The 16,033-nt window shown below is 43.1% G+C and overlaps 2 protein-coding genes across 2 annotated transcripts in view; both read left to right on the top strand.

The window, feature by feature from the left end:
* Nucleotides 1-16,033, top strand: part of LOC144379613 (uncharacterized) — a 222,251-nt gene that overhangs the window by 140,465 nt on the left and 65,753 nt on the right. The window contains exon 4 of the mRNA XM_078059672.1: nucleotides 4,805-4,862. Within this exon, the coding sequence (XP_077915798.1) occupies nucleotides 4,805-4,862 (58 nt within the window). The remainder of the gene's footprint in view (nucleotides 1-4,804; nucleotides 4,863-16,033) is intronic.
* Nucleotides 7,979-8,926, top strand: LOC118537982 (olfactory receptor 6V1-like). The gene has a single exon (XM_078059860.1). The coding sequence runs from the start codon at nucleotides 7,979-7,981 to the stop codon at nucleotides 8,924-8,926; it is 948 nt and encodes a 315-aa protein (XP_077915986.1).

Below are 16,033 nucleotides of genomic sequence, written 5' to 3'. Positions count from 1 at the left end.
CTAAAGTAGGATTCCTAGAGAAAAAATCAGCGAGTTTATTATTACCTACTATTCAAAGCCATGTTATTGTATGTGCGTAGGATATGATATCTAGGTGCAGCCATACTGTATCTTTTGGATATATGTAAAACTTGATAATGGAAAAACATGAGGTTTCTCTTTGCTTTTGCCAAGAAAGTTCAAGGAATCCTGGAATAACAGAAGAATTGTATCCACAGGGAAGAATTTAAGGAAAGTTGGAGAAAGAGAAAATGTTAAGTACAGTGAAAGTTAAATACCAGGATTGAAAACTTACTCGGGGGGCACCTGGCTGGTTCAGTGGATAGAGCATGTGCCTCTTGATCTCAGGGTTGTGAGTTTGAGCCCCATGTTGGGTGTAGAGTTCACTTTAAAAAAACAACCTATTCTGTTCTTGTGATGAAATGGAGTAGGACATCCATAAATGACTTCTCAGTGGTTATCCCCAGTACTCAGGGTGGGGTTGAGGGTGGCCTATAGTCTTTGGTTGGGAGGTAGCAAGTATAGAGAAGCCTTCCCATGGGCATGTCTCATGATCTTGCCTTCACTCTGTACCATATGTCCTCTTGCCATCATGGCCTTACTAGCCATCATGTCTATAGATTTCCTCCTTAAAAGTGTTATTAGACTCCCCTTTTCTTGCATGGGCTCAGGAAAGTGTACTCTTCTGCTTCTCCTTAGTTATGCTTCTGATTTCTAACACTTGGGAAGGTAAGGAATAGGTGGGCTATTCTTTTCAAAAGCTGCTTTGTCTCATTCAGTGCTCTATGTTGGGTACCTAAAATAGTACTTGGTACATGGCCGAGGTTTGATAACTCTTTGTTAAATGAAAAAATGCATCTGGTTACCCTTTACCATGGTTTTTGGAGAACCTTTTTTTTCTGCTTAATATGTCCTTTGATTTCAGATTTAAGAAAATACACACACACAGTATGTATCTCCAATAAAACTCATGGTTTTGGTTTTTCCTGTGTTCATCTCAGCACGTCTTTAGTGTGATGTCTTCTTCCCTTTCTATTTCTATTGATGAATTCACCTAAAAAAAATACTCTCTGCTCACAAACTATTTCTCAGTGATCTATCCTGGTTTAGATAATGAATCTCAGGATTTAAAAAATATTATTTAACTTTGTTCTTTTCTCTTATATTTGAACATAAAATCAACCAGCTTATGATCAGTGAACTATGGATTGAGGCTAAAAGATGCCCCCTTCTTCCTATGCCTAATGATAACCAACGTTGTTTTGTTTGATTACATTTATGAGACTTATGCTTTTTAAGAAAAACACAGACATCGTTACTTTTTAGTTTTCCTTTTTCACTTTTTGTTATTTTTCATTAAAAAAACTTAAATAACAGCACAGACAAAACTGAATTGTTAGGTGGCAGGGGATGCTCTATGTGATACTCAAAATATCATAGATGAGCAGATATATGAATTTGACAGTGTGAAAGGGGAATTAGGTATGTCAGCATAGAACATGCACAAGGTCATGTGCTACAAAAGTCTAAAGTACACAAATCAAAGATCACCCATTCTCTGCAATTTGGGGTTCAAACCCAGTCACTACTAACTTTAGGTGTATGTCCTAGGGTAAAGGCTTCCTCTGTACCATGAGCAGGGAAATGAACGTCCCAGTAACAGCTACTCAGAGTTGTTGAAAAAAATCAGACAATATAATGCCTGTAGGAAGCATGTGATAAAGACGTTATTGCTATGAGAGAGAGCAAGGGACAAAGGAAAAGGACTATGTAATTTCCTGAGTCCTTAGGCACTGGAGGTGATGCATGTCCGTAGGTTGGTGGAGAAGTCAGGGAAGCTGGTCTTGCTGATAAAGAGATACACCATCCCTTTGGCTTTGGTATTCACAACAATGGAATCATAACTCTATTGTTTCTTTGCCGTATTTTTTCATTTCTTCATAAATCTATGTAATACACAAAATTACAAATAGTATGTGTGTGTACATATGTATAATTACCATTTCATAATTGTAAACAGGTCCTCAATTTTTCATTTTGTTTTCAGTTAATATCGTTCTCTGTTAATCATGGCCATGATTCCTTCTTCAGTGGGTTCCTCTCCTCCCATAACCAACCCAGGAATGTACATTTAGATTTTGAGTCCCCTGCTATCTGTGGGCAGACTGAAGCCCTGAGAGAAGATGCTCTGAGAACATTCTTAGGCAGGAGAGTGAACCCCACCCCTATTGATGCTCAGGTCCTGGTGATTCCTATTTTCTAAAAGAAATGTTTTTACTATGTCAGCCTCTCTCTGTTTTGGACCCTGTTTTTCCCTCTGGGGTGACCAGAGATAAGGAGAACCCTTAGCTCACTGTTACTGTTCCTGCACTGTCTGTGTCTAAAGCAATTGGTGCCCAGCTCCTTGCCCTCACTCTCTCTTCTCCTCACCCCAGAGCCCAAATCCCAGGGCTGTTGGGGCACATACACTGAGCTCTGTGCTGACAGGAGAGTGGAGAGAGTGAGAGAGAGCAGTCAGGGTCACCCAGGAGGCCCCTGTGGACTCACAGTTGCCTGCCTTGTCCCTGGAGCTCACATTTCTCAAACTTGAGTATGGTGCTGGGATGTGCCCAAAGGCCGCAGTGGAGACAGCTGCTCTTTGGGAACCACTGTCATGCTCCTATTCAATCCTGCTGCAGCACACCATCAGTACTGAGAACTGGAGGCTTTTGGTTTCAGGTCGTCCACCAGTAGTACCTAAAGAGCAGGAGGAAGGGGATACAGGGAGGAGCCCAGGTAGGGTGGAGTGTCTCCATCCTGGTGTTGTGTTATCTTTGTTTACTGTGGACTGCCCCAGAGGTCCCAGGTTTGGAAACTGTGCCTGCAGTTTTAGAGTGACCTCTTGGCTCTATTCAACACATTATACTTGCCTTGTTGTCCACTGGGTGCCACCCACTCCTCCTGGTCCTGCATCTGAACCTGGGTGGCAGGATGGGACCTATCACTAGTAAGTTCCCTACCTTCCCCTCAGTCTCTTTCACAGTCCTTTCATTGCCTTCACAGCATTTGTCATGGTTTGTCATTTTAAACTTATTTACTTTTTCCAACTTGGCTGTAATGCATGGGACTGTTTTGTTCACCACTGTATCCCTTGACCACCAACGGTATCTGGTGCTGTTAATCATATTTTCCTGAATGAATAAGTGAATGGATGAATGATTGCCTGTGTCCTCTTGCTCACTGTGCTATTGCTGATTTGGATCCAGCAATGAATCTCATGACAGGACTCCTCTCCCTGCATTGGTCCCAGTCTGTTCTCCCTCTTGGGAAAGACCTAGTGGTCTGTCCCACTCTACTCCTGCCCCTCCCTAAGAGACCCGAGTTCAAGAGAAGCTCTGTCTAGGTTCCTTCTTGATGCATCTCTGTCTTCTTTTTGAGCCTTAAATTCTTGCTGCCCACTGGTCTGCTTGCCGCAATGTGCAGTTTACTCTGTGTCCTCCCTCTGTCACCTGCCCTTGCAGGTGGCCTGTGGACCATAAGGGGATACTCACTTTCCCTGCTCACCCCTCTGTCCCATTCCTGGCCCCTGCTCTTTCATTCACTTGAGAAGGTTGGCATGTCCCAGGACACTGGTGACCAAACACTCCTACAAACAATCATGGTGATGGTACTGCTAACCCCTCTGCATTCCCAATTATTAAAAAGAGAGTTATTTCCGGGGTGGGAAAGTTGTTTCAAAAGTCAAAAAGCATAGGGATAATTTAGTCAGAAGAATTGAGAGGGTTGAAGTTGCATGTTGATAAGATGCATAACAAGGAGGAGGCTTTCAAATGGGTTCCAAGTCTCTGGAGGGCTATTATACGGAGACAGGTGAGCTCTCTGCTAGTTGGCACTGTAACAGAGATCTGAACAACAGAACATACAACATGAAGGATTTGGATAGAGATGAACAGGATCTCTTACCAGAGAGGATCTTTGCCAGGAATGTGTGAGGGAAACTGAGAACATACCAGGGAGTCCAGACCATCAAGTACAGATAATGTTAGCCCAGTCCAAAGCATGTGCTAAATGGCCAACCAAAGCATTGGCCAGTCTACCTTGTGATAGCTAAGGCTGCCCTTGGCCTGTTTTGATGGGGCACCGCATTGTGTCCTGATTGGAGAAGCTGAGTTTTCCTGCACCAAGGGGATGCAGGGCCCCTGGGCCTGAGAGAGGATGTGTTCTGTAGTGAGAGAGGAAGCAGGATGCTCCAGGGGGTACTGCAGAGGCTGCACTGAGGAAAATCTCCTCCGCAGAAGACCCTGATACAGAGGAAATCTAGTTGTACATTCGTGTTGAACTTTACCTATGTTAATTGTTGCTTGTATTTGGCAATCAGTTTTGACAAAAACTTGGAATGTAAAATTATTCGGTAAGTACATAAGGTTCAAAAACATACTCCAGGGGGTCTGTCCTGAACTGTAGGCCAGATGGCTGAGTTGGAAATGGGGGAGTGGTGTCCCAGAGTCTGGAAGCAACATGAAGGGAATGGTAGTGTATGAGGGACAAATAGGAGGGCACCAGTCATCCAAGCTGAGGGGCGGGGGGAGGCAAGATCTTGAATAGGAAGAGAAAATTCTAAGGTGAAATGTCTAGTAGGCTGGAGAGAGGTTGGGGGGAGGAAGGCAAAATGGGTTGGGGGGAGGGTATAATAATGGGGGCTGTGCTGGAAGCTCATTTGCAAAGGACTTCAGCTAGCGAGGGGTAGAGCAAAGCCTGCTGCACTGAATGGAGTATTTCTGTCTCCAGAGTCACCCTGAATCAACCCTTTCACCTCTGATTCCAGGACTTCAAGTGTTTTAGACTGTAGAACTTCCGGATGCTATGTCACAGATGTCTGTAAGGTAAGAAATATGCTGCTCTTCAAGTGGCAGTGATGGTGAATAAACCAGAATAGGGCCATGGGTTGAATTTCTCATTTTTGCTCAGGCATTTATGACATCCACAGGCTGTGATACACATCAATATGGGGCTGTATAGGGAGAGATCACATTCAGGGAAATGGTAGTGGAGGAGTAACAGCCTCCTGAGGCCTGCCCTCCCCTATTAACCCCCCAGAAGACATGGAGGACTGAGGGCTGAACCTCTAACTCATCCTGTGGTATTAGAGACCCAGGTTAGATCTTTTCTGCAAGGAAAGGGACATCCTCCCTGCCTCTTACTCATCGCTGGTAGTCAACAACTGATCATGGAAATTTACTCTTTAACACATTTCTTAATTTACCATTTATTAAATACTTTCTCACATTTGCATACCTAAGCAATAGGCTTTGGATCCTCTGTCTAGAAATTGATACAGCACTGTGAGAATTTTGAAGATTCCATATATTTGGCATTGTGGTTACTCTAAACAAATAGGTATTGGAGTTAGAAAATTCTGGGTTCAAATCCCAGATGTACATTTATGAAGGGTATGACTTGGGATTGAGATCTTTAAATATCCCGAGCCTCAGTTTTTATCACCTGTGATGTGGAGATGGTCACCATCTCACAGCCTTGTCATGGCCCGGAAACCAGTGTATGGTAGCACTCAGTGAGTGAGGTCTCCCCATTCACCACTCCATATCCACAAGGCTGTATCAAAAATGCTTTGACAACTGAAAGTTCTTTTCTAATTTTGTGTCGAACTAACTAGGCAGCTAAACCTGATCTGAACTTACCAATGTGGGGCTATTTATAGCCTCTATCTGTTCCATTAGGTGTGAATATTCATGTATTTTGCTGGAGAAATAGTACTGTATTTGATTAGAGAGTGCTGCCCAGACCCTCTGGGATTGGATTCTGAAACACACCTGGTTTCGTCTTATCTTTCTGATAAGAAATTGTCAGGTCATGATTGCCTCATTACCTTGCTAAAGCCTACAATGCACACAGACAAATAATCATTTAAAGAAAATGTGTTTCCATTGGGCAAACTTTTTTTCTCGGGACTAGGAATGAAAACTTAATAGATGTACTCATTTATTTGTTTAATTAAAATTTAGTAAGTACTTACATTGTGTAAGATGTTGCTAGGTATTGTGAGGCTATAACGATGAAAAGAGAGCCCTGCCACTAAGAAACAAGTGTTTGGAATAAGACTGGCACAAGGATAACTAAAATGCAAGGCAGACATGCTAATTTCCCCAGTTGGGAATTCCAGGAAGAATGAGTTCACATCTGAATGGGGGATGAAGCTTCATAAAGGAGGGACATTTTAGATAGTCCCTGAAGGGGGTAGGCAAGAATTTGTCAGGTGAAGAAGGCAGGACAGGGTATTCCAAGCATAGAGAACAATCAAGAAAAGTTTGTCAAAGCAGGGTGGAATTAACATTTGGAGAATAGCAAGTGGTCCAGTCTGGTGATAGCATGAAGTGTGTGGCAAGAAAGAGGTGAGCGTAAGGCTGGAGGGGTAGGTGGGTAAAGCTGTGCAAGGCCAGGGGGAGTATGTTCTTGACTTAGCAGACAAGAGAAGGAAGAGATGTTGGTGTTTAAAAAAGTTGTTTTTTTTTTTTCTGGTCATTGAAGAAATACACATTTAAAGGAAAAGAATTTGGAAAACAAACAAGATTGATATTAATATAGAAATACATTGAACTGCCTATAATCCACATTGAAGATAGCCACTGTTAATAATTGAAAATACATCCTGGTAGCCTTTTTCTATATGGAGGTAGGTGGCTAGCTAGTTTGATTAATTGATTTTGAGAGTAATGCATAAATGAAATTACATTACCTCAGATTATTAAAAAAAACAGCTTGTGTAATAACACTTTAGAAACATAAATATAACTGTAGTGTATGTGTAGGTTGGATATAGAGAAAGCTACGAATATGAAAGCCATTGAGAATGCTGTTGCAGGGGTGCCTGGGTGGCTCAGGTGGTTAAGCATCCAACTCTTGATTTCAGCTCAGGTCGTGATCTCAGGATTTTGAGACTGAGCTCTGTATCTGGCTCTGCGTTGGGTGTGGAGCTTGCTTAATGTGGTCTCTCTCCCTGTCCCTCTGCCCCTCCCCACCAAAGAAAAGAATGTTGTTGCAATGATTAAGAGAAGACAAATTCTTGAACTTGGGGGCTATGGAAAAAAGAAAGGTGTGTGGTTTAAAAAATATTTCTAAAGATGGTGGTTCAAGTGTTTTAGAAGAAGGAAGGGAAAACCCAAAAAAACTATTGATCCCTTCCAGGTGACAAACCTGGATTACCGGGGGGTTGGGGAACCATGAACATGATGTTGGCTTTGGAGGAGGGGAGGAGTATGTGCATATTTTTACACATGGTGAGTACATTGTGGTGGTCAGCAGGCAATCAGAGACATGGGTTGAGAACAAGAATGCAGATTTGAGATTCATTTACATTTTCAAGATTGCTCAAGAAGCAAGATTTCTGAAGGAGAGAAGAGATAAAAGAAGAATGAGAAATGTGGTGACATCCGTATTTAGGAAGACCAGGGGCCAGACAAGGAAAAGTCAGAACTGTTGGAGAACTTGGAGGTCCTTGTAGTCAAGGGTGGAAACAATTTCAAAAATGGGTTATTTGTAGCCTAAAATGTTACAGAGACCACAAGGAAGATGATTTTGAGCACAAAAGATGAAGAGAAGTAATGTATGAGGTACCTAACACAATTCTGGGTACATGGAAAGAACTCAGCTAATAGCAAGTATTATGATGGAATGATCATTAAATATGGGAGTTAGGAAGTATTTTTCAGACCCACCAAATCTCTTATACAGAGTTGGAGCTTAACAAATACATTGAATGGAATGATGAGCAATGGAATACAATAGAGGAAGAGTTTAGGAGTGTTGATAATGTGGAGGTGTCCAACTCCTAGATTCTGGGATTTACCGTGCATACAGGTTAGTATGCCTGGGGAGCCAGGCCAGCCATCACGGAGTATAGTCAAGACAGGGGTTGATGGAAACTTCCCACTAAGATTTCCTGGCTTCTCACAGGTAGTACAGAGAACTGGCATCAAGTGCAATGAGTAACTTCAGTGTCGTCAGGGAATTTGTGCTGCTGGGATTTTCACATCTCCATGAGTTCCAGATCCTCCTGTTTGCATTCATCCTATTGATATATGTGCTGACAGTGCTGGGGAACCTGGCCATTATCACCCTCACATGCCTTGATTCCCACCTCCACTCACCCATGTACTTCTTCCTCTGCAACTTCTCCTTCATGGAAATGCTGGTCACTTCCACCGTGGTTCCTAGGATGCTGGCAGACCTGCTATGCACTCATAAGACCATTTTCCCGGCCGAGTGCCTCACCCAGTCTTTCCTTTACTTCTCTTTGGGTTCCACCCACTTCCTGATTCTCACAGACATGGCCTTCGATCGCTACGTGGCCATCTGCCGCCCTTTGCACTACCCAACCATCATGAATGGTCCAGTGTGTGTGAAGCTGGTGGTGGTCTGCTGGGTGGTTGGCTTCCTCTCCATCGTCTCCCCCACCCTGCAGAAAACACGGCTATGGTTCTGCAACCCTAACATCATCAGCCACTACTTTTGTGACTCTGCCCCACTTCTCAAGCTTTCCTGCTCTGATACCCGCCACATTGAATGCATGGACTTCTTCCTGTCCTTACTGTTTGTGCTGGCCACCATGCTGCTGATCATAGTGTCCTATGTCCTCATTGTGGCTGCAGTGCTGCACATCCCCTCCTTCTCTGGGCGCCAGAAGGCCTTCTCCACTTGTGCCTCCCACCTCACTGTGGTGGTTCTGGGCTATGGCAGTGCCATCTTCATCTATTTGAGGCCAGGCAAGGGCCACTCCACACACCTCAACAAGGTGGTGGCTCTGATGACTACAGTAGTGACCCCTTTCCTCAATCTCTTCATCTTCACCCTTTGGAATGAGAAGGTCAAGGAGGTCATTGAAGATATGACCAAAAGGCTCCTCTTCAGAGATGCAGCAGTCCACAGATGAGAAGGCCCAAGAGCACGTATTAAGTTACAGGAGTAAGGACCCTCCACTGCCCACACTGGAGCTCCTCAGTCTCCTTCTTCCCAGTCTCTCCTGCTCCCTCACCCCCACAGAAGTCTGCTTACTCACTACAGAGAGCTAACGAGCTCACACCATCTGAATGTTTCAAAGGCAAGTATCTGTAAGCCTGAGATAGACAAGGAATAGGTGATTTTGAGGGAGCCTTGGAGTGAAAACAGTATGATAATATCAGCAAAGATATTATCCAAATAAAATTCGCAGTCCAGGATTTGGTACATAGTAAAAACTCTGTAAATGTAGCTCTTATTATAAAAATGTGTTATTAAAATCTCTCCTTCCCAGTCTGGCTGTATGGTTTTGTTTACATTCCTTTTTCATTTATTTGTCTGCAACTTTTTTGGGGGGTGTTTTTCTTTCTCATGAACTGACTTCAGAATCTAAGATAGGGTTCTGAAAGTGGGAGTTTCTCTGAGAAGAGCAGAGAGGGTTGGCATCACCCAAATAGAAGAAACTTTGTGCCTCCCACTGGGACCGCTTCTCTGGGATTGCTCCTAAAGTAGTAGCACTACTTACACCCAGGCTGCCCACTGCTCCTGTCCAGCCCCTCCAAATCTCTTGCTTTTAAACAGAAATGACTCTCTGGGGGCCACTTTCTCAGCCCCTTACACAGATAGGTCATGAGAGCCCCAGGCCTAACTTTATCCTTCCAGTGCTCTCAAGAAAGAAGGGAAAGCTAGATCATTGTTCCCAGACTGGCTACCTTCCCCTCTACAAGCGCTAGTACCTCTCTTCTCCTATAGAACTTAGATCCATCTCCCAGAGGAAGGGCCTCCTGAGGTTGGCTTTCCTGGAAGCAGCCTGGACAGGAGGTTACCAGGGGCCCTGGTGGTAAAGCAAAGATGGTGGAAGCCAGCTGAGAAAGGAGGAAATGGAGTGGGACTGGAGTTGTGGAGGCAAGGCTTTCCCTGGCAATCTGGGAATGGTTTAGGAAGTTAGGGGGAGACTGTGGGAGTGGGAGTAGCTCTAGTGTCTGATTTCTTGTACCAGCTTGGATCTGGACTGGGCTGGGATTTGTAGAACAGGACAAAGAGTAAATGCAAACTTCTTCCTACTTCTGAAACTAGCTCTGCCCACAGGACATCTAGAGGAGAGGTCTTGGTCCTTATGTGCAGTGTGGATAGGCCAGTGTAGGGGCCACCCCATAGAGCCACAGCTGTGAAGTAAGGGGTGGGGGAGAGGGAACATCCGGGGTGCGCCACCCAGAGGCATGCGTCTCTGGTTATGTCCAGGGAGTTTGACCTCCAATTAAGCCTTTTTATTTTTTAGACTGCCACTGGACACATTCTCATTTGTGGGCCTCTGCAAAAGGGGGGAGATACTTTTGATTCTGCCTTAAGGCCAGCAGGGAAAACAGCTTTTCAACCTGAGAACTTTTTCTCCTCCACCTCTCAAGGGACTAATTACTTAGTCTCCGAGCAAACTTTGTGAGAAACTGAAGAACTAAATGGGAAGCAATTATCTCCTTCTGATATGCAAACACTTTCCTCCAGCTTCTCCTCCTAAAATAATCAGCACACAAATCCACTCAGATGTTCCTCCTGAGAGACTCCTTCTTGCTGATACTCTCTCATTTCTGCAAATTCCCTTAAAAAATTAAACATAATCAACAGTCGGCAGCCATCTATTGCCTCTTTTTCATTGCGTTGTCTTAGCAGTGAGATCTCTGGTCTGATTGGAAAGGCATAGATGGCCTCTGGCCTCCACAGTAATCACCCCATCACACAGCATCACTCAGGCATGACATTCCCGACAAACTTGCCTGTGGTCCCCAGCTCCCCCAAGTGAGGTCCTTGGCACAGCTTTGGCATCTCCGCTAATAAAGAATGCAGAATCTTGGGCCCCACCCTGGACCTGCTGCATCAGAATCTGCATTTTCACGATGATTCACATGCACATTAATATTTGAGGAGCACTGATTCAGACAGTCTGCTGGTGGAAGTTTCAATCAGGAAATTGTGTAAGAAAGTCCTTGCCTCAGTGTCAACACTGTGAAGGGCACTGGAGGAGCCCCCCTTCCTTGAGGACTTTCAACCCAGGACCTATTTTTGGAGACAGTAACCAGGATTTAAGCCCCAAGATTTTCATCCTAGTCTGACTTTAAGCCTCCAGAGAGACTTAGGCCAATGGTCTAAGTCTGATTTGCTGTGAGAATCTTGTGGGGACATGACCTGGAGATGTTTTGGTTCCATACATTTGTCTTAATGTGACAGGGACCCTGGGTGTGCACAAAGTCAGATGAGGCTCCTGGATAGACATAACCCAGAAAATACTGACGACAAACTTCCATCTTGCTGGAAGGAATCTGAGGACACTCGTTCTAAGTCAAAGTGGGTGTAGTTAAGTCTCCCCAGGTGTAGAGTCATGATGTGACTAAATCATTGCCTCTTGGAGTTGCAAGGGAGTGCATGGGCCACCCAGGCACACCTCCTCTGGGTGCAGGCATCCCCTCTCCAGCGCACTTCTCAGGTTGGCAGGGAGGGCCTGCTGGGACCAAGTTTAGGGATGGTGCACTCTCAGCTGTGAGGCAACCCCTTTCTTTGCTGCAGTGGTCTCAATTTAAGCTGAAACCCTGAAGTCCAGCCTCAGTGGACTTTTAACATTTGCCCGCTATCCAAATTCTGCAATTCTGAGTTAACAGGCAGACTAGCAAATAAGGGAAGATGGTGACATATTCCCTTAGAAGATATTCGAGTGAGATGTCACCATGGAACTATTTCTAGACCTCTCACCATCCACATTGCTTCCTCTGGTCCCTGTTGTTATGTGGGTCTTAGAACTGGTTGTGGTACTAGTTTCAACAACTAACTGGGATAGAGTGCGGTGGCATTAAGTTCTTCTCATGCTTTGTTGGCTCCACTTCTGTTACTATCGACAAGGATGGCATGCTGTGTTTAAGGTTACGGTGTTTACTCATATTCCAAATTCATCTGCAAACTTCATTACTAAAGATAGCCAGCATTTGTTGAACACCTACTATGTTCTAGGCACAGGAGATACAAAGATGTAGGGCCTGGTACCTAACTTGAGGAGCTCAGAATTTCTTGTGGGAAAACAAAACTTTGTGCTCATGACTAAAATATGCAAAGCACTCTGGGAATACAGGGAGGGAATGCCCGATTTTCTTTGGTTAAACTGACAGTATTCTCAAACACGATATCATTTGAGTTGAGCTTCAAAGTATAGAGAGTATAGAGAATGGGAAAGGTGCATTCCGGAGAGAGGCAACTGCTATGTAAAATAATGTAGACATAAAAATGGCATATTGTATGGGCAACGAAAGCACGGGGAGATCGAAGATATTTTCACAAATCAGATCCAAGTCTCTTGGGGAATTTGTAAGTGTCCTCTGAAGGATGCTTCACTCACTGAAATCACAGGACACAGCTGTTTTATAACAAACTTGGCAGTGGGTACAAAGGGCATCAATGTGGAAACCTTTGCATGCTAGGGCAGTTACTGTATTCACAAAAGGTACTATTTCCTTTCAGTTTTATTGCTTGCAGTTTTGAACATGACCTAAGTAAGTTCAGAAAGACCTAGGAATAGTTCCGTTAAAGGACAAGTCCATGAGGTTTGCTTCTATAGGAATTGGCACGTATCTGACCCAAGGGAAGGAGAATGACAAAGGTGCTGGGTTGAATGGGGAACAGGATCTAAGGGAACACGAAAGGTAGAATGCTACAGTGATGCTCTGAAGCCCTCTTGAGAACTGATAGTTAAGTTTTCAGGAATGTAACAGAACATTATTAAAAATTAAATAGTAGAAACTTACAATCAAGCAGATTATGTTAAAAACAAAAGTAATAAAAATTCAAAACTCCTAATTATTTCACTACATTTTACTTTTATCTATGCTACTGAAGTTGTTTGTTTCATGTTAGTAGTTTGAAACTGGACTGGACAGGGGTAAAATAGACACCAGAGAAATTGGCAAATGCTGGAGGTCAGTAAATGCTCCAAATAGAGACGTGGTTAAACATTTACCAGCAGACCACTGGATCACTGCCTCCTTTCTTCAGTATCTGTGAGGCATTGTTGCAAGGAACATATTTACATTAGGAAATTGACATCTTAAAGAACTGGTGAACTAGATTGATGTGAACATGGTCCTCTACAGACAACATTGAAATTTTCTAACTTGGCCTTACAGGGTTTTACACCTTACCAAACTTCTAAAATTCCATGTATGCAAGGCCTTCATGCTACCTACTGACCACTGCAGGACCCAAGCCTGACTTTTATTTGAAAAATGATTCAATTCCTTTATCTTCCCTCATCAAAACTTCCATACTCTTAATTTCTTGCTCCCTTGTCCTGCCAAATGGAAGAAATAAATCTGTTTTTTGGCTTCCACTGGAATTTACATGTATGACAACTGCTTCTTACATTAGCTATTCAGAACCCTGTATTCCTAATGGTTGCTTACTAGAACACGGTATTTCTGGGTTTGGAATGCCAGACAAACGGAGGGTTCCTTGGGGTAGGGCAGGCGTTGTAGAGTCAGGGAATCCTGCCACAGTTTCTGCCTATATTTAAATCAGTTCTGGGTGTTATAATCTTGTTCTTCTACCTCTCTGCAATTATGTCCTCCTACCCCTCCACAATTACTTCTGTGGAGTGGGAAGGCTGTTGCCTTCTATCAAATGACCTTCTATCAAATGCCCTTATGTAGACTAACAACAAAATCAATTGTTCCCACCTCCTGGGAAACATGGTATTACAAGCATCCCCTGCTTTTTGCAAGTTTGCATTGCACCATGTTGGTACCTGTTTTCAGTAACTTAAAGAAATTGGAAGAGGATTTTCACTTTTATGGGAAAAGGTGAAAAGCGAAACTAGCGTTCAGCATTTGTTTTGCAGTGAGCTGTTACAGGGTAGCGCACACTCCAAGCAGTGAGCGTGGCGCCACCAAGCTCCTTCCCCAGAAACCACACTCAGCTGCTCAGCATCAAGTGAGTGAGCATCTGTGCTTTATCTCAATTTATTTTGTACATCTGTTAGCAAGATGTGTCCTAAGATATCAGAAAAGCCTAAGAGATTATTTTTTGCATCTGGGAATGCCTAAAAAAATTTTCATACAAATTAATGGTAATTGTTTCTTTGCTTTATGCCAGTTCTACTTAAGAAAGTTATCATAGGAATGCTCTACTTTCAGATAGCAAGTGGGTGGGGGTGGGGGGAACCTGTGTAGCAAAGGAAGTGTGAATCTACCAGGCAATTAACATTATGTATGGACTGAATAAAAATATTTCTTGCATGTACAAGTGTTATTTGCTATCTTTCAAATGTTTGTGGATACTATTATGATAAATGAAACACAAACCTTTAAAAATGACAATGAAGCTATCGTTGCTTTCTGACAGTATGTTTCTTTCAAGTGATGGATATTAAACATACAACTATTGTTTATGAAGGAGTTATTAGAATTATTGCAATTACAAGTATATACACTTGATGGAAACTGGATGGATTTACAGTGAATAAGAGGCTGGAGGAGTCTACACAGAGTGGCTTCAGATCCTGGAGATAATTAATCCAACTTTGATCAAGCTGGAAGAAGAATTTCTGAAGATGGAGAGATGGAAAAGAAGTTTGAAGAACCAGATTGTATTGTCAGTTCTGCCATCACTTTGACCAATTTTTTTTTTTTTTTCTCAACTGTATTTCCCCTATTCCTTAGTGAGTCAGAAACGCTGCCTAGCTGCAGCCCAAGAATTAGCATTTCCCTTCTGGGCTCTCATGGCACTTGTTAAAAGTAGAAGAACCCCTTATCAAAATATGCTAGAATTCATTATAGCTTGTCCTCTGTCTCACAGATGGAGAAATCTTTGAGGTTAGAATCCACATTTCTTTGATCTTTAATGGCCAGTGCTAAGCAGAGTGCATTGCTCATGGTGAGTGATCAGTGAATCTTTATTTAATTGGATTATTATGAGGGTAAAACCAAATGGAAAACATGTATAAAGTGTTTATAAAGTGTGAATAATATATATAATATACACGTATATGTAAGTGTCTAGCTTTGGAGATGTGGCTTACTTAGTGGTCCGTTGGTATATGTACATGTATACATAAAGGTAAATTATCAGTAAAATTATTTTTACTTTCTTCATCCTCCTTCCATTTACTCTACAAATATTTACTCTTTGAGGTGGTGAGCAGAGGATAATTGGAGAAAATAAATCAGTTGGAGCAACAGCAACAGCAAACATCAGAGTCATTGCTGTGATGTGTCTTTGGAGGAGACACAAGACTTGCAACCAGAAGCTGAAACTAGGAACCTAAAGACATCCTCTGATTTGGGTAAGGGGCACCTCAGCAAGAAAGAAACGAACTCTTCAGAAAGTCAGAGGAAGGGGCACCTCTCTTGAGAAGGGGTTAGCCTGCGGTAATACTGGAAGTACGTAATGAGAACCAACAGACCACTAAGTGAGCCATGTCTCCAAAGCTAGACAATCTGTATCCACCAAATGAGCCCACAATTTCCTGCCTTGTGTATTTCCACATAGTAGACTTGTAAAAATCTTGACACTTGTGGTAAATTAGTAGTTTTTGTTGTCTTAAAGTAAGTGGGTCTAGGAGTACTCCCTTGATGCGTGAAGTCATTGTAGTTTACTGGGAAATGTAGTTTGCTAAATTAAAGTGTATTTGCAGAAACAATTTGGCAGAATATATGTATTTTTTAAGTAGGCTCTATACCCAGCTTGGAGCTTAACATGGGGCTTGAAATCACACTCCTGACCTGAGCTGAGATAATGAGTCAGATGTTTAACTGACTGAGCCACCCAGGCACTCCTTAGGAGAATATTTTCCATTGGGGGTGTTTTAGAAAATCCAGGATTGGGGCGCCTGGGTGGCTCAATCAGTTAAGCATCTGCCTTTAGTTCAGGTCGTGATCCCAGGGTCCTGAGATTGAGCCCTGCATCGGGCTCCCTGCTCAGCAGGGGAGTTTGCTTCTCCCTCTCCCTCCCCTGGCTCATGCACTCTCTCTCTCTCTCTCACTCTTTCTCTCAAATAAATAAGTAAAAT

Source organism: Halichoerus grypus, chromosome 12 (assembly GCF_964656455.1).
Source record: "Halichoerus grypus chromosome 12, mHalGry1.hap1.1, whole genome shotgun sequence".
Lineage (NCBI taxonomy): Eukaryota > Metazoa > Chordata > Mammalia > Carnivora > Phocidae > Halichoerus > Halichoerus grypus.
This window is presented reverse-complemented; position numbering and strand designations above follow the sequence as displayed.

Coding starts and splice junctions, on each gene's coding strand:
- LOC118537982 (XM_078059860.1), top strand. CDS start 7,979: ATGAGTAACTTCAGTGTCGTCAGGGAATTTGTGCTGCTGGGATTTTCA.